The sequence below is a fragment of the Struthio camelus genome, chromosome Z, assembly GCF_040807025.1.
Source record: "Struthio camelus isolate bStrCam1 chromosome Z, bStrCam1.hap1, whole genome shotgun sequence".
In the NCBI taxonomy this organism is placed as follows: domain Eukaryota; kingdom Metazoa; phylum Chordata; class Aves; order Struthioniformes; family Struthionidae; genus Struthio; species Struthio camelus.
Window position 1 is genome coordinate 27,017,400 of NC_090982.1, and position 19,621 is coordinate 27,037,020.

Sequence of the window (19,621 nt, forward strand, 5' to 3'; positions counted from 1 at the left end):
CTCTTTCTCTCTGTTCTCACAAAGTGAGTGGACAGCAAGTCATTTGCAGGTCTTCTCCGTATTGATACGGTATTGGCAAGAACACCTCTAGCTTATAATAAATATTATACCTAGAACTTATGATAGCAGCCATGAATTACCCAGAGTTTCAGCTTGCTAAAGCTGAGTGTTTTGCAACTGATATCTGTGAGCATAAGAAACAAAGCCATGAAGTGGTGTCTGCCTTCAACTCTGTCTCTTTTCATTAAAGATGTATGATTTTAGGAAGGAGCAATATCAACATCATATATTCATTGTCATGAAATCTCTGTACTCTGGAGAACTTCCAGCCATGTAGACAAGTAGATCTATTCCCCATTTTATAAATAGAAAAACTGAGTCAGTCAGAGGCAAAGTGGCTCAGCCCTGCCTGGTCACCTGGCCAGAGGTCAAGGAAGATTCCTGGTCTTTTACATTCTACATCATTTGGCCAGGCTGATGAAAATGATTGCTTTTCGCTCAGTGTGGCAGAAGAAACAAGGTCATATAAAAATAAAATCGTCCCCACTGTTTCAGTGTCATAACCATGCAACTGTAGATGAAGGAAAACACAATGTTTTGGCAGATCAATAAGCAGTTCTTTGGAATGAGGCACTAAATAACCATGGTAACAGAAGTAAAATAAATGTCAGCTTGGCAAAAATATCCTCCTAAGATGATGCTAATATATTTAAAACAACAATAAAGAATAAGCTAGATTATTTTGATAATATCTAAATTTGGGTTACCTTTCTGTACACAGCACAAATGAGATGTTCCCTGAATTAAAGGGCCGAGTAAGAGTGGATAACATTTCATTAAGTGGTCATTTTATTTGCAGAGAAAAAGGGCTTTGGAAAATTGAAAGCAAAATTTCATATAGAGAATTTTCTCCATGAATCTGGAATTCTTCTTAAGGAGAAACTGGAGAGATAAGACCAACAGAAATTAAACAACCTCTTATGAACTAGATTTCTGTATGCACTGTGTGTGGCACTGTAAGGCGAGAATAGGAAAGGATGAGTGGCATATTCAGCAAGGTGGAAGTTCTACACCAAACTGGTTATATTTTGTATGTTCGGTTTCTAGGATGGGATCTTTTTATGCTCCATGCCTCCCAGCTATCAATGTTTTCCGACTCCACACTTCCATGTACCTGCAATGCTGGGCAGTGATGTGCTGCAATGTCCCCCAGGAGAGGGTCTTCAAGGCTTCCAGATCCAACAACTTCTACATGGCCATGCTGCTCTTCATTCTCTTCCTCTCCACGTTGCCTGCTGTGTACACTATTGTCTCCATCCCACCATCTTTTGACTGCGGTCCTTTCAGGTCTTTTGCATTTCATGTCCATGTCTTGTTACTGATGTGATGGACTGCATCATAACATCACACTGAATGATCCAATAATGAAAAGGAGCTTCCTTAAGAAGCTCCTGATAGGTGGAATGTTTAGTTATATGTCATTTTTAATGGTGCGTAACCCTTGAAGGTGAAATCATAGAAAACTGGCTAGTTATTTTTAAAGTTTTCCCTGAAATGTGGAAGAGAAAATCTTTTCTTTTTTTGGTTGGTTTTAATGAAAGTCAGAAATTATTCTTAGGGAGTAGGGCAGTGACCTGTTAGGCATCTCTCGTCTATTGGCTTGAGAGTGATGGCTGCAGGAAATAGCTGCACATGCTATGCCAAGAGGGGAATATTGGAGCATTGGTGAGCGGTGCTTCGCCAAGGAGGCTCTGCAGTCTTTGGCTACTCTGATTTTGTGCAATGGCACAATATTTAATTTCACACAGATGTAGTATTATCTCTCTGATGCTGAATCTGTTTCTTAAGTTTTAAGACCTCCACATTCACTAGTCTCTTCTGAAAAAACAGGCCTACTGTACCTGTGCAAACACGTGCCTTGCGCATGAGCCAGCTGATGTGCTGCCACAGTGCCTCCTTCTGTGCATGCTACCACTGGACAGTTTGGGATCTTCTCAGCATCTCTACTTGCCTCTTAGTATGAGATACAGCTTTAATGAGTACACAACAGCAGTTAATACATAAAATACAGATTTTTAAAAAGGCTTCAGTCCTTGCTTTTGAAATAGCAGAACAGTAGAGAATAGTAGAGAACAGTAAATAGTTCTACTATTCTCTACTATTTTGAGAATAGTAGAACAATAAAAAAAGGCTTCCTGATTGCAGTGAAGGTCTTGAATAATACATTTTTGTCATGGGTAAAATGATCTCTGCATAATCCCCAGTACACTTTGTAAAGGAGCAGAAATCTTGACACATTAATTTTGGCCAAAGACCATCTCTAGGGGGTCTTTTCTAGCCACCTGCAATAGTTGAAGTTACTAAGAGAGAGAGTTGCATGACATGCAAAAAATTTGGCTGAGACAGAAAACTGCTTGGATTTTAGGGAAGCGATGATAAAGCAAGTAATGCTAAGTAAGATTTTTATTAACTGAGTCATAGCAAAGAAAGTACAGAGGGAGACATCTGGAGTCAAGTCTGAGTAGCTGTGGTTATTTTAATCTATCATTACTGACATGGTAAGATTACTTTTCAAAGCAGTGAGAAGGTTAATGTAACCTGTAACTTTTTCACTGTCAAATGTGAAGGTATTTTCTTCTTCATCAAAAATGTAAAATCCTCAATACAGCTTTTAATGGGGAAGGGTTGTGAACTAAAGAAGGATGATTCAACCTTTATATAAGTAAAAAAAGTACTGTTAAGCAGATAAATACTGGCAGTGTGTGGCTATATATTAATAAAAGGTTTTCCTGTTGCTAAGTCAATGACTTATCCGTTATGAAAATTCCTATTCTTCTTTTTAATCCTGGATTTAAAGGGAACGTATACAACTCAGCAGAAATTTCTATATCTGCCAGGACTAGGAAGGCCAGGACAGAATTAGCAAAGTTGGAACAGAATAAGCCTTGTGTGTGTTGGTGAGAAGAAAAAGAGGATATAGAGTGGAATTTCACATTGGTCGGAAGGAAGTGAAGAGTAAGACCTGGTCTGAAGGAAGAGTTCTCCGTGTAATCTTATTATATCTGCAGGAAAAGGATAAAGGTTGAGATCATTAATTTAAGAAAAAGGTCTAAGTGGAAGAAATGTTTTACAAGAACTAATAGTAGGAGATAGAGAACCTCAATGGCTGGAATATCTGGAGGCAATTTGACGGATTTAGTGGCAACTCCTTTAACCAAGTAAACCTGCTAGCTGGTCTCAATGAATGCAAAAAACCGTATCGCTGGTGTTGTTCAGGTAAACAGTGTTGAAGTGTAGCTAAAAGCAAAATAAAAGGCAGGAACATTTGGAACGTCTATTAAAATAATTCTGCAAGAAAAACGTGTTTGTTAAAGGTCTAGGTAGAAAATATTTTAGATAAGTTAATCGTGGGAAAATAAATCCTGCAAATAATTAGTTTGCTACAAGAAAGGCTAAAATGTCCTAAAAGACAGCCACAGACTTCCACAGGATTGATACGGAGCAAAGAGAGGGGAGAATTTGGCCCAGTACACCACTGACTGGACGCTCTTTGCTAGCAGACTGCATTTCTTCTATCAGCCATATGAAAATGGTATCTGAGCCTGCCTCAAGGACTCCCTAGAGCCCAAATGACACTTCCCACTTTGAATGGTGATATGGAGCTCACAGCTCAGTACACTGATCCTTGGAGAATTAATCTCAGTGATAGAACAAACTCCTATTGGAAACTGCAGGCAGAATCTATTAGCAGACATTAAAAATAATGATATCTATTGTTCTTTTTAAAATACATAAATACTGTTTTAAATAATGACAGTTGTACAGTTTTAAGATTTAAATAATGCTAATTTATATAGTTTCTTGTCCTTGCCCCAAGTTTGTTGCAATGTGATTCATCTAAGTATTCATACTACTACGCTACCACTGTCAGAATATTTGCATGTATGTATGAATATACATTGTCACCTTTTCTATTTAACAGTGGGAAAACTAGAATGTTTGAAGTCATATCAGAAACTTTGGAGCATGACTTTCCTTCTTGGTTTGGGAAGGTATTTGGGTATGCCTCTAACCCTGGACTCATCCTACCTTTCATACTGCTGATGGTGTACGTATTAGAATATTAGCTCAATGGTTGCCTAATCTGAAGTCTATTAAGTTCTTTTCATTCTGAGTCTTCACTGCCAAGATATCTAACTAAACACCCTACTGACTGCCCTGTAGTGGGGAACTTGAAGAATTCATGAGCCTTTTATCTCATCGTAATTAATGTGCCTTTGCACAAAGGGCAATCTGGTTTTTGTTCAATGGTTTTCTTCTTCTTCTTGTTTTTGTTATTACTTTCCTTTTTTCTTTTTCTCCTTGTAGCTACCGTACTAGCCAAACTATTAAAATGCAAAAGCCTATAAGGAATCTGAAGTGCAGTGACTTTGCTCAGCCTGTTCAGTAGGCAGAACAACACATCATAAATCCTTAAATATTTGAAGAGAAAGCTGTCAGAACTCTGACCACCATGAAACACAGTTATTTCTCAGTAACTCTCAGTAAATCTGATCCTGAGTGCCTGGAACCTTCCTTGATAAAAAGAACACTCTATGCTGTTGGGCCTGGAGTGTGAGACAAGGTGGTGGGTGGAGATAACGCATGGAGATGTTCCTATCTCAGATATCGGTCTAAAATTCCTCATGCCCAAAACCACTTTGTGGAATAGGCCTAGGAGGAATTTCCTGTATATTGGTAGCTGTTAAAGACTAACGGTGTTTGAATAGACTTTGTCAGAGACTGTGTAAAGTTCATCGAGATAAAAGCTTTTTAAACTGCAATATGCATATGCAGGATTGCTTAGCATACTGCTAAACTAAACGTTAACTCTTGGTAGAAATGAGCTAGGATTTAACCCTGTATTGTATCACTGCCAAAAGAAGATTACAGAATACAGTAGAAATTACAGAAGGAGCAAAGTGAAATTCTGAGATGGAATTTGGCCAAGAGTCACTTAAAATCATGTTCTGTTTAACTGTTGGCTAGAAAAATAGAGAGCACAGATTGTTCTCTGAAATATACGGCCTCAGCTCCCACTGATCTTCTTGAGTACTATTCCTATCTTGGAATTGTTCAAGGCAAAGACAGAAAAAGAAAAAAGAAGAAAAGAAAACTCAAGGCAAAATCAGGCAAAGCAGAGAAAACAACATGTGCAGATTAATTTTTTACCGCTTACATCAGTAAAAGACTTCCTATAAGGATGTCTCTAATTAAATCAGTATGGTAAAAAATGCTAATTTCATAGGGTTATCACAAAAGTAGTACAATGCATTGACAAATGAAAATTTCATTATGCAGTGGTGTTTTTATTTGGTAGAAAGAGATTATAATTTAGAGCGAAAATTAAAATCTATGCTTTTGGCTGTGTTCTTGGCAGTACGTGAGTTTGCCTATTGTGTAAGTTAAAAAATATTTATAAATATAATCTACTCATTTTTAAACATGTCATACAGGTTAATTAACTTTCACAAGTTATTCTCTAGAGTACAATTCATAGCAAGGCATAGTTTTATGGACCATCCTCCTTAACTATCGTAAGAGCGGATGTGAAGTATTAATAGGTGGAACAATTTCTTTTAGTCTTTTTTTCCATGAAATAAGAGTGTCTTCTTCACACTGTGAGGAAGCACGTTGTTAATCATCAAAATACTACTACTGATAAGACAGTATAAATAGGGAAAAGATACGGTTTTTATGTTCACACGATTGTAGTTATTCCTGTAGGAATGATGTAAAATTCTTCATATTTAAATTATTTCCTAACAAGATATATTCTTTTTCTTTACATTTAGGCTGAGTATTTATTATCTCAATGCTACGTCCAAATCGTACAAGGAAGCTAACTTGGAACTTAAAAAGAAACTACAAAGTGTAAGGAATAAAGAACTGTTAATTTTTGTTTCTACTAAATATTAGAGAAGCTATTCAGCTCACTGAAATGTGCCCTCTCTCTCTTCACCTCTAGCAAGCAGAAGAAAATAAAAGAAGAAATAAACAAAAAGCACAAAAATCAAATGAACAAGAGGAAAACCCATTTGAGACAGAACCACCACAGCCAAAGAAAAAAGGAAATAACAAGCAAGATGAATCCACTCCAAATCAAGGTAAGGACTATTCTGAATTCCTAAGGTTTAGGAATATTTGTATGTCAGACTATAGTCGTCTTTGCTGTCTTTACTGCTTCTGTTGCAATAATACCCTCAACGACAGTCACACTAGTGACTTATAATTAATAGCCTAATTTCCAGTCCATTTTTGTTTCTGACTCTTTCAAGAAATACTGTAACACCATTTCGCACCAAGCAAAACTTTTTACTAAAGTAACAAAAATGTAGTACAGCTGTAGTGTATTGTAAGGTCCCAGTCCAAAAAAGTTGCCTAAAGCCTGATCTGAGTGTCCGTGATCTCTCTTACATATTGCAAATTAGTATGGTTCAAATATTGCTTCCTCCTATTATATTTCTTTGATTCAGGACTGTTCAGGATAGCGTATGGCCTCTAAGCCATGGTTCAACAGAAGAATATGCATTGAGAACACAGTACGGTAGCAATCCTTATCAGAAAGCCTAGATTGGCCAGGCAGGTCTCAACTCATCCTGAAGAACTTCGTAGGCTATTTCCTTATCCCTGAACATTACTAGACTTTCCTCTCCGTGTGTTGCACAAAACACTCAGAGGCTCATGACTGAGAGAGAAATACTTAGAAATGCGTTAGAAATGATCATCTTTGGAAGAACCTTGTGGAAAGCATGTCTGCCACCTACAAACCTACCTGCTTAATGTTGAAATCACCAGCCTTCACCATCATTTATAGATCATCTCCTTTTGCTAGTATATTTAGAAACAAGGGAAAAGTCTCTTGCTTCCTTTTTGGGGCCTTGCAGAAAGGACTGGAGGGACTGTACAGTACCAAGATCTTGGAGGTGTGTTCCAGACTGCAGACTCTCTACCAAGTTAGGGAGATGGTAGGCTGCAGCAGAATCTGTGAGGTCGGGAATTTCTGTTTTGCATTTTCATCCTGTCTGTTCTCGAAATATGTTTCAGATAACAAGAAAGGACCAGGAGACAACGAATCCAAGAAGAAGACAAGCCAGCAGCAGGAAGCAAGCTCCTCCCAGGGTCTCCAGCATCCAGGCCTGGCCCCAAACGGCCACTATCCCCCCCAGGGCAGGGGAGGAAACCTTCCTCTCCCACATATGGCTGTGACACGGCCTCCAGGGCCCCGAGGGTATGGAGTGCCAGGCTATCCTCCTGGAAACTCACGCTTTCCAGGGGCACAGCCAGGAGTGCCCAGGGGCCCTCCCAACTACCGATGAGGAGATTGTTCTTCCCATTGCTCAAGGAAAAGTGCTCTGTAACATGATGAAGGATGCTGAGGGAGGAAAGATTGGTTTCAGACCCCAAAATACTCCCATAAGTGCAGAACCCCATTGCGTTCACTGCAAATCTTCATGTGCATAGAAGTTACTCACGCTTCAGCATTTGCAGGATAGGAGGCTGCAGTATTCAAGTTCAGTAAGAAACCATCTGTCTGCTTGCGTTTGAAGGCATCGCAAAAATGTGTTATCTGTGTCAATATGTTCCTAACTTTACAGTTATTTATTAGAGGAACGAAAATTATTTGTTATTTAGTTGATTATTTTGCCTAAAAGCCTGAAAGAGTTTCTCTAGCATCTTTTTCTTTGCCGTAAAAACCCAGTTCACTGGAAACATAACTTCTCACAAAGCGTATCTGTCATTTTTACTTAAAAGAATACAGCTGCCTGTCGGATATGCTTACCCAAAGGGTTCAGACAGTGCATGGGAAATGTGGGGTCTGTTCAAAAGCCGGACGGTTATCCCTGAAGTCTTTGGGAAAATAATAAAGAGGTAAAGGATGCGGAATATTTTGGCTATCGCAGTGAAGAAAACTTAACTCCTATTACTTTACCACTTCTAGTCAATAAAGTAATAATAAATTTTATGACACTCAGAAAGACTAAAAATAATTTTGAAAAATCAAAGACAAGAAGAAATATTTCCTGTACAAAAAACTATCTGAGGAAGAGAGGTAGAAAAGTTTTTTTCTTTTCAATACTTTCCCCAGATGCTCATCACGATTGTGTCATTGCACAGAGACATTTAGTTTGCATCAGCATATGTGCTGTATATTTAAATACAACTGTTCTGTGGACTTATTATTGCATGCTTACATTGTAATGACTTCTAGAGAGTCCAGGGTGGAACAGGACTTTGGTGTCACAGGTCTTGTACAAACACAAAATAGATGCAAGTGCATATGAAAGCTGTTGCTACCTTTTCCTGTAAGGCAAATTTATTTTTATGTTCTGATTTTATTTCATTATCCAGAATTTTGTCCATGGTATTTATTTTAAGATCCACAAGAATAATAGCAACAAAATTAGTCAATAGACTCTTCTATAAAATCAATATAATTCCATCAGGGACCTTCTATGTAATACAGGTCTATTTCTACAGTAGAAAAACTTTAACCATATCTCAATATAATGCAAGTCTGTGACATCACTAATCGACTTACATATAGTAAATGACTGTGGAACCTAGTGATACAGGAAGTCATGCATATAAAGATATAAATGGAGTCAGAAAAGTATTATAAAAAAGTCTCCACAATATACAATGAGCCAGATCCAATTTCCAGCTGAACTCTTTAAATTAATTGCCAGAGTCTGGTAGGATGAACCAAGGGAAAGTTCACTTTATACTTGACTTGGCTCTTGTACTGCTTCCATAAGCATCTGCTATCAGCTGGAAATAAGATATTAGATCAAACAGACGTTTAGTCAGCACCAGCATGGCTGTTCTTCATGCAAACACTGAGTAATGTTAACCAAATCGAGAGATAAGTGAACCGCAATGATAACAAGAGAGGGTCTTTTCTAGTGAACAGGCTGGAAGCAAGTTGCTACTAAAAGAGGGCACAAGTGGGCTAAAACTGGATCCCAAGACACGATCACATTTAGGGTGCAGTGGGTCTTGTACTTTTAAATTAGATGAAGTACAGCTAAATGTAACATAAACTGTTTCATCTTTCTCAGATAAGATTTCTAATCTATGGACTTCAGACATACTGACAGCAGTGCAGTAATTCAATCTGTGCTTTAAGTGGAACGTTCAAATCTTTTTATAATATGATTAATTTTTAAAGTGTGTATGCCTTTAGCCCAGAAACCTATAAGACTGTCAGTACTCTCACTGATTTCAAAGTTAATTATGAGCCTTGATGCTCTGAGACTTTGTCTCATCCATACTTTCAAGATAAACTTTTTCCTACAAGCTGTGATTTGTCTATTGTTGATTTGTATAGAGATTTTAGATCATCTTTTTTTGTCTGGAACAGAGATTTCAAAATGAGAAAATGTTAGTTGAGAAAACACTAGATATTCCTTAGAAAAAGAAAGAAGCTAATTTGCAATCAAGACCACAGATTGCGTCCTGATATATAGAACAGGTGAATAAACTGATTTTAGAGATGCTTTATGGCTTGATGATCCTTGAAGAGGAGATCAGACAGAACTGTATTTTTCAAAGATGTTGGAATAAATTGGAGTTGTAAACTTGCTTAGGTGCAGCCTGCTTCTCTGAAATGTAGAGGGAGGTTTGTGCCGTGTACACCGATCTTAATAATTCCTGCTTCTATTAGGAGTAGATAATTTTCTGTTGGTATTAAATGGTTTCTTTTTCATTACTAGTGGGCTTCATTCTCTGTTCTACATTATTGTTTTACAGCAGTGAATGGGAAAGAGAGACAACAACAAAAACACCAATTGAAATTATTCTGAAGAACTTTCTACTCGATCTATATACTGTATTGATTTTCAGCAATAAATGTATTCTCGAAAGACATCTGTATATGCACAGATGAGCATGTAATAGCTAATCGAATAACAATAAGATCTGATGTTGTGCATGTCCTGTGAGTAGCATCAAACTACTGTGACTGAAAATGAAACATTTATTCACACTCCTTGATGCTTTTAAGTACAGATCTTTCAGGGCTGTGTTTAATGAACCTATGCTTTCAATGCTTCTTTAGTTCTGTTTAATTATCTGCCATCCTGCTAACAAAATAGCAAAGATTTAGCAGAGAAGATCTAACACTATAGTATTAAATGTTCTATACAAATTCCACCTCTAACGGAACCAGCTTTTTTCTTGGCAAAACTGGTTTCAGGATTGTTACAATAATTTTGCATGATCAGATTTCAACTCACATTTCCTTTCTGTGTAGCCTTTTCCTATCACCTCTGTATTTTGAATCATTCAGTTCAAATCTTTTCTCTCTCTACTTTCTTTAAAAAAGCACCTCACGCAACCTCCATCCCCATACCCATATATCTATGCCTTTATTTGAGTCCTGAGCAGTGCTGAACAAGTAACAAGCAATCTTGACAGCAGGAGTAATGGCCTGTGATTCAGATTATGCCAGATAATCTTGCTTATAGAGACAGAACTTATTTTGTTCTCAGCAGTGACACTTGTATCATTTTCTTTCCTCTATGCTGTTGTCTAAGACCTGCAAATTGTACTGGGAATATCTCGGAGCTCTACTATCAAATTACTTTCAGTAAAATATGGGCTCAGTGTGTCTTCCCACGTCCCATGGCTTCCTCTGCCAAATTTACATGCTGTTTTCACAATATTTGGATGGGCATTTCATGCAATTTTCTGCATAATAAAAGCAAGTTTCATGATGTTCGTGTACTGCCACAAAGGGGTCTTCGAAATATTTTGAAGTCCCTACCAAAAATTCAATTTTGCACTGATCTGTGAAAATTATAATTACTGAAAAATTATAGTTATTGAGCATATCTCCCTTCTCCTATTCATCTTTTTTCCCGCTGCTGAATTAAATACTTTTACTCAATGACAAAATGATGCTCCAGGATTTTGAAATGCTCTTAGAAGGAGTGGAAGCACAAGGATGAAAATAAAGTCAAGCCTTGACCAAATTCACAAAAACTCGGAGAGAGATCTTTTCATAACATATCCTTTTCAGCACGGTCTGCAGTGGTAGCCAATAGCTGAAAATAGCATGCATTCTGCATGGAAATCCATGGAAATGTAGAATGGCTGTGAAGCTGAAAGAGATTTCAATATAGGAAATTATTTAATTATTATACACTAGTAAACGAATCAAGAATTGCTTCCTGAAAAATTAGGTACAGTTTTTATCTATGCTGAGTCTTTTGCTTCATTTCCTAGTTCTCTGTGAAAAAGCAGGCTGTTAAAATTGTGGCTGGAGATTAACTCCAGAAGCAGATAACTTTTACTCTTTGTTCTTTTTTGATGAACGAGGCTATGTGAGTTTACTCTGAGCTTTGAGCTGTCCATGCCACATAACCTATCAGTATTAATTCCTTGTAATTGTCAAACAGTTCAAAAAAAAAAAGAAGGGCTTATAAAAATACGGCAATGCAAACACTTGTATTGCTTATATTTACACTTTTAGAAGATTTTAGGTTCTTGTAAAGAGTTGAAAGATATTTAGCTATGAGAATAATAATTCAGTACAGGAATAAATATCAGCCCTCTGCCTGTCTGGAAAACACCTGCATGTCCTGATGTGTGCATCAGGGGTGGGAATCTTTTATCCTGCTTAGCATGAAAATCTAAAGAGCAGAGCTCATATGCCACATCAAATCTTTTTTCTTTCTGTTGAGACCTAACATCTCAGTTGCAGTGCATAGTCATAGAAAGCTGTGAACCACATCTGCTGAAGTGTTAGCAAAATAAGAAAAAACCCCAGTATTACACACTTTATCTGATTTTTCCCTTGTTCCTGACATTTGGAAAACGTTTGTGTCTCTCTGTGTACTATTCCACGCAGTTAATATCACAGGTGCTTACATTTTAAGCAGCTTTCTGGCTTACATCCAGACTTTCTGGCTTAAATCCATTCTTATCATTTGTGCACTGCTATCACACAATAACCAATAGGTTTGCAATTAGTTGTGATTATCAATTACCTTTTTACTTCTTTGCCTGTGCCCTGGCCTGTGATATGTGACTGTGGGGAGAGCTTTTAACACTTCAAACTTTTAAATCGTTATGAGGAAGCTCTATAAAAACAGACCCAGAATGTTATATTCTATCTTCTCAGAATTAAATGAGAAAAACCAAATCCGGTGTCCAGTCTATAATCAGGTGATAAACTATTTATACTAGAAATATTTAAATTGTATAATTCTCAGAGCAGTTTGCAGACAATACTATTCACTAAACTGTTAATTTAACAGTTTGAACTTTCTGACTACAAAGTGGTACCAGTGCTCATCACAAGTGATTGGCTCCACAAACTAAAAGCTATTATTGCCTTTTGCCATAGGAGAGTCAAATGAATAATGGATCAGTAAAACTTTCTTGGCACTCTGATAAGGCAAGAGTCTCTGTTTTTCGATAGGATTAAAAAAAAAAGACATGGAAAAATGAAGGAAAAACAGAAAAAACGTAAAATATAACAGTTATAGGAAAAAAATCTTGTACTTTTGAGAGTTTCTCAAAGTATGAAGCCAGATCTTCAGCAAGAGACTATAACCCACCAGTAAGATATGTCTGTCTTATATAAGGTAACACTTCAGTCGTTATAGCGTGCAAGTATGAAACACAATTTCATCATAATCAATATGGGGCTCTTCTCTTACCAGCTGGAGTTAACTCCGGTATTTCAAAACCAGAGTTCTTTACTTCTCTCTCTCTTTTTGTAGGAAGGATGGAGTCAATGTGCTCTCAGTGTTGTACTTTAGTTCTGAAGAACATTCCTTCCTGCTTTTTTAAAATTCACTGTGATGTTGCAGCACAGACAGAGTCATAGCTCCAGGTACTTTCCATAAAAGATAATTTTAGAAAGTCTGCATGCTACATGCATTCGTTTGAAGGAATTGTATTTGTAACATTCATAATATTTTCCAAACAGCTTGTAACTCGTGTTATTGCTTGTTAACAGCTAATGCAGAAAGCCTCTAAAATCTGCCATCCCACACTAAAGGCATACTCTTGTGCTCAGTTTATAGCAATAGTGTGGCATTGTCAGAGTATCTCTGTCCGATGGCCATACATACTGGTGGACCTTGAATCACTTCCAGCTGCAACCAGATAAAAAATGTGAAAGTTTTTTTTTTTTAATAAGCAGTTTCTCTTTGCAGTTTCCCCTTGTTGAGATCAGGCTCGGTCCTAGCTAGCAAGCAAGAGCAGACTGATAGCTGTGCCCGTGCCACTGCTGCTCTCATGTGCTGGATTAGCGTCATGCAGATGGATCGTCTCAGTTCATAAGCTGCGTTCTCACTGATTTTGTCTGCTGAGGCAGGCTTCTTGGCACTTGGCATTTGCTGTCCCCAAATGACCTTTACTGCGCAGGGGAAAGCAAATCTCTTGTCCCTCCCCCGCAGACAGGCGAGCGGCATAACGCACATTGGAAGTGAGATACTCTGGGGGCATGGTGACACATTGATGCAAAGAGCAGTTTTCAGAGGAGCTGAGTGCCCACTGGCTGCCTGAATAACATGATGTTACTTTCATCACCAGACAAGACAAAGGATTAAAAAAAAAAAAAAAGCTTTCTAACAGTGTAGACGGTTTTCTGACAAACAAAACCTGTTACGGATTAGCCTCTGATTCCCCTCCCATTTCAGGAATCTCTCCCAATGATTTTCTATATCGTCTACATCTGAGGTTTGCTCTAGTGGTGGCTTCCCTCTCCCCCGCCATTGCCCCCTTCAGAGCGCGACGCTGCAGACCTGACCAGTGTGATGCCAGCCAGGGCACTGGCGCTGGGGCCGGCGCGGGGGATCCTGCTCACTGGCTCATGGTGCCTGCCTTCCAAACACTGCCTTAAATCGTCAAAGAAGACTCATCTGAGGAGTCAGCAAATGGAGAATCAAAACGTACTTCTTAGAAAAATTGCTCTCCTGCAATTGCCTATTCACAGAATGATAACTTAAACTATGTGATGTACAAGGAGGCCTGAAGGAACTTGCTATAGTTTACTTCAGGGTTGCCTCTAACATGTCCATTTGGTGAAAACATGAACGCATCTATGTCAGTTCAGAGCATCTCTAAACCTTATTCATTGTGCTTTACACCCTCCTTGAATGCAGATCTGGTGAGGACTCTTCCCTTTCTCTCCAGACCTGGGCTCAAAGAGGACACATTGTTATTAATGTGACCAGGGAAGGACTAATGCACTTTGCCTTTGCTCAGCAGCACAACAGCAGTGCTGTCCTAAACTCCCAGCTCCGGCTGTAGCCCACAGCCTTCGTCACAGCAAGGTGGTCCAGCCATGTGCTGCAGGTCCAGCCCCTTCCAGATCCAGAAGAGTAAGACCTCTTTTTTTCTGAGACTGCTGCCTTGTTTGTTTCCCACATGAAGAGGGGCTTCCCTCCCCTTTCCACTGCCCTGTCGTGCTGCAATCCTCGTCCCACGCAGGGGCAGGAAGATGTCTTCACGCATCCCCTCAGTTCATGCTATATAGACATGTGCTCTCTGTGAAACATGGGCTTGGCAATCCCAACATGTTACACTATCACAGAATCACAGAATGGTTGAGGTTGGAAGGGACCTCTACAGATCCTCTAGTCCAACCCTCCTGCTCAAGCAGGGTCCTCTAGAGCACAGTGCACAGGATCACGTCCAGGTGAGTTTTGAATATCTCCAGGGAAGGAGACTCCACCACCTCCCTGGGCAACCTGTGCCAGTGCTCTGTCACCCTCACAGGAAAGAAGTTTCTCCTCTTGTTCAGATGGAACTGCCTGTGTTTCAGTTTGTGCCCATTGCCTCTGTCGCTGGGCACCACAGAGAAGAGTCTGGCCCCATCTTCTCCACACCCTCCCTTCAGATACTTGGACACGTTGATGAGATTGCCTCTCAGTCTTCTCTTCCCCAGGCTGAACAGGCCCAGCTCTCTCAGCCTTTCTTCATGGGAGAGATGCTCCAGCACCCTAATCATCTTTGTAGCCCCTCTGCTGGACTCTCTCCAGTAGTCCATGTCTCTCTTGTACTGGGGAGTCCAGAACTGGACACAGGACTCCAGGTGAGGCCTCACCAGGGCTGAGTAGAGGGAGAGGATCACCTCCCTCCACCTGCTGGCAACACTCTGCCTAATGCAGCCCCAGGATACCGTTGCCCCACTTGGCCACAAGGGCACATTGCTGGTTCATGGTCAGTTTATCCACCAGGACACCCCAGGTCCTTCTCTGCAGAACTGCTTTCCAGTAGGTCAAACCCCAGCCTGTACTAGTGCATGGGGATATTCCTTCCCAGGTGCATGACCCTGCACTTGCCTGTGTTGAACTTCAGGAGGTTCCTCTCCGCCCAGCTCTCCAGCCTGTCCAGGTCCCTCCTTCTGAATGGCAGTACAGCTCTCTGGTGTCTCAGCCTCCGCTCCCAGTTTTGGTTCATCAGCAAACTTGCTGAGGAGGCACTCTGTCCCTTCATTCCAGATCATTGATGAATACGTTGAACAAGACTGGACCCAGGACTGACCCCTCGGGGACACCGCTAGCTACAGGCCTCCCACTAGACCCTGCACCACAGATCACAACCCTCTGAGCTCTGCCATCTAGCCAATTCTCAATCCACCTCACCGTCCACTCATCCAACCCACAGTGCCTGAGCTTGCTTGTGAGGATATTATGGGAGACAGTGTCCCAAGCCTTGCTGAAGTCCAGGTAGACAACATCCACTGCTCCGCCCTCATCTACCCAGCCAGTCGTTCCATCACAGAAGGCTATCAGACAGGTCAAGCATGATTTCCCCTTGGTGAATCCGTGCTGACTACTCCTGATCACCTTCTGGCCTTCCACTTGCTTAGAGATGGCACCCAGGATGAGCTGCTCCCTCACCTTTCACAGGCCTGGAGGTGAGGCTGACGGGCCTGGAGTTCCCTGCCTCCTCCTTCTTGCCCTTTGTGAAGACTGGGGTGACACTGGCTTTCTTCCAGGCACCTCTCCTGCTCTCCAGGACCTCTCAGAGACGATGGAGAGTGGCCTAGCAATGATATCCACCGGTTCCCTCAGCATTTGGGGGTACATCCCATCGGGGCCCAAGGATCTGTGGGTGTCAGGTTTGCCTAAATGATCTCTGACTCCATCCTCCTCGCCCCAGGGAGAGTCTTCCTTTCTGCAGACTTTCTCCCTGGACTCCAGGGCCTGGGCTTCCTGAGGGCTGGCCTGAGCAGTAAAGGCCGAGGCAAAGGCGGCGTTCAGGATCTCGGCCTTCCCTGTGTCCTTTGTTGCCAGGGCCCCCGCCCCGTTCGGCAGTGAGCCCACATTTTCCCTAGTCTTCCTTTTGCTGCTGATGTGTTTGAAGAAGCCCTTTTTGCTGTCCCTGACATCCCTTGCCAGATCAAACTCCAGATGGGCCTTAATTGTGCATGGTACGTTATGGGCACTATGTCCTCATAGTAAGGCCACTGGTAAGATGGGTTCCTCCCTCTGGGCAATGGCAATGTGAGTGCAGATGCACAGGACCATGTTCTCCAGATTGCTGTTCTTACTGGTATTTCCAGTAGGCACATCCGAACGACATGAACGGTTTTCCTGGTCATGTCCTCCTCACATCTCATGTTGTTTGAGAAACCTTCCCTCCAACAGAGGCTGCCCTAGGTGAGTTATATAGGATGCTGCCTCCAAGCATGATGCCAAAAGGCAGGGGACATCTCTCTGCAGAGGTGGTCCTGAGCCTCTTCCAAATCTGCAGTTCTGCATGTCATTCCTAAAAAAGCCACTGGTTATATGGTTATTTAGGCCATGGGAACCAACTTCTGCATTTGCCTGTGCAACTCAAGCTGGATAGCTTTTCTTTTATAGAGTATATGCTGTCTCCAGCATGATTCTAATGTTTTCTTTAGGGCACTCAATATCTCTTTGAATCCCATCTTCAGCCTCTTTATTTCTTAGAAGCTGCCTTAATGCTAAATGAATTTAGGTTGGTACAACCCCTTTGTACTTCTATATTCCATAGTGTTTTACTTAGGCGATAATTTATCTCAGTATTTCATTGGCTTTAACTCAGTGAAGATAAAAGTATCCCATTTTTCTTGTCAGTACCTGAACTTAATGAAGTTGTACCTCTGAACTCTACCTTGTCTTTTTTTTAACCTTCATCCCTCTCTGGAAATCCTGCTCTTTGCTTTTCTTCTTTGCTACCTCAGGACTTGGGTGATAGTTTAGCTTCTACCCTATCTGCTCTATCACTACAGACTATAGCTACATAGCTTATTATCCAGCATTTAAGCATAAACTTAAGGAATAGGCAGTTTCACTGACTTCAGTGGCATCTCTTAGAATTGTGTACCTATTTTAACAACTACTAAATTGATGCAAAACTTAACCCATGAAAAATTCTACATTTTTACCACTACTGCCTTTATCTGCCTGTCCACTTCCTTTTCAGCTATTCTTCCTTGTCAGACTTTCTGATTGCTCTTTGGAGTAGTGCAGCCTTTTTATCTGTTTGTGCAGCTCCCATTGTGGAGCTGGTTCAAATCTGATGGGAATCTTTGAGAGTTACTAGCAAAGTGAGTATCTAGGTGTGTGATTACATAGCCAATAACTTCACTTTGGTATGTGTCATCAGATATGATTTAATGTGGCTATTACTCTAGTGCGTAAGAAGAAAAATTTATAAAGCTTACAGTGAAGTATTGTTTTTTTTTCCTTTTCGTTTTCTAAGAAAGCAAAAAAAAAAAAAAAAAGAAAAAAGTGTGTGCCTTGATCTTCTCTCCAGTAGAGGTCACAATAACATAACATATTACTGTATGCCCATGTGAGCAGTTGTATTAGGAAAGGGAAAAAAACCCAGTACCATTTGATCCTTTAAAAGCCAAACTGAGAATGCCTGTAGGGCTTCAGATCAATGGGAATTAATGGGAATGCCAGAAGTTTACTTACAACTTTGTTTATATGTTGTTTGGAATAATACCAATACTACAAGCTTTATTGTAGTCTCAGAAAGGACGGAAATAAAGAATTTGAAAGGTTATGTGAAATTTCTGATGGGAAAATTTGATTAAAAAAAAGTCTCTATTTTCAAAAACAGCATCACTGAATCATAAAGTCTGAGCAACAGGTATAGTACAGGTCAAAATATCCCATCTATTCTCTCATTTCAAATGAGACAATGTAATATTCGTTGAAAATCGAACCTGAAGCATGACTGATAAAAATACAGAAAGGTGAAGTTGCAGGCTTGTCAAAGTGAGTTTTCATGGCAGGAATCTGACTCTCTGGGAAGCCAAAATAATAGCATTTGACTGAAGCATTTTATCTAAAGTAACTAAGCAATGCAGCAGGGTTTTACATTTTGTAGGCTCAATCCATAGATATGTGGCACTATTCAGACAAAAAGTCATGTCTGGAATAATTCCTTAAACAGTTTTGTGCAGCACTTTTTTTTTTTTGGACAAACTTTAAACTGCTAGTCTCTCATTGCAGGTTATGAATGGAGCACTGCAAAGAATTTGGTAGTTTTACATCTCATGGAGCATTTGTAGCGGCCCAAATACGGCAAGAGATTCCATGCAGAACCTTGACTGAAGAGAAAGCCACACTTTTATAAGCTATGATCAAACAGGGGAAGGCAGAATCTACTCTTTTCCACACAAACTGCCCATAGAGTTGCACACAGCACAGATTCAAAGTCTGAGAAATTCATCTCAGGAGGTTGTAGGTACATGCTGGCATTTCTCCACACTATGACTGATCAGGATCAAGAATACCTCAGATCATATCTTTCCCTTTTCTAACACAAAAGATAAGTATTAAAGTGTGGGAAGAATCTTATTTTCAACACAGTTTAAGGCAGAGGTGCAGCCTGGTTCCATGGAAAGCAATGGGGCATATATAATCCTTACTTTGTATTTCAGTTAACTACAGCAAATATTTATGTGGTGACAAATAACACACCATCTATGAACCTCCAGCATTACTCCAGAGAAGATAAATACCGCCTTAACTCTAGCTGCCACTGTGCAATGTAGAATAAATGCTTTCTGGTCTCCTAAGAGTCACAGGCTAAACTAAAACGATATAGGAATCTTGCAGCAAAAAGCAAGGAAAGTTAATTCCTGGGAAGGATGAAAAGAATATAGTAAGGATAATTTTATTTTCACTGAGTACTTAGCAAGCAATATTTTATTACTTATTGAGGCTACAGCTCTGTGGTATTTTACGACATGCCAAAAATACACAGCAGAATCCCTCAACCTATGTTTCAAGTGATGGTACTGTCTCTGCACATGTGGCAAACTTTGCTCACACCCGTAGCAAGGCTCTGGGAGGTTCTTCTGCTCAAAACTGTCCCTGTAGTTTTGCTTCTCTTGCTAGTGTTAGTCTAAATAAACATACGGCCATCCAAAGTGATTTGGATGAGACCTCTCAGACGGATGGCCAAAGAGTTATTGGATAAATTTCCTGTATCAGCTGTCTGAGAGATAAAAAGTAGAGGAGCAGTAGCTGAATCTGCAAAAGAATATAAGCATTTAACTTCAATTTCCATTGCATATATTCAAAATTTTAGAGTTAAATATTTTACTTTCTTGCTACCCTGCCTGATATTATCA

General features: G+C 40.0%; 1 protein-coding gene across 1 annotated transcript in view; it reads left to right on the top strand.

Moving 5' to 3' along the window:
• The window catches only part of TMC1 (transmembrane channel like 1), a 77,026-nt gene extending 69,012 nt beyond the window's left edge, over positions 1-8,014 (top strand). The window contains exons 16-20 of the mRNA XM_068927938.1: positions 1,108-1,347; positions 3,983-4,108; positions 5,835-5,913; positions 6,008-6,146; positions 7,087-8,014. Coding sequence (XP_068784039.1) covers positions 1,108-1,347; positions 3,983-4,108; positions 5,835-5,913; positions 6,008-6,146; positions 7,087-7,358 — 856 coding nt within the window. The 3' untranslated portion in view covers positions 7,359-8,014. The remainder of the gene's footprint in view (positions 1-1,107; positions 1,348-3,982; positions 4,109-5,834; positions 5,914-6,007; positions 6,147-7,086) is intronic.
• The last annotated feature ends 11,607 nt before the right edge of the window (positions 8,015-19,621 follow it).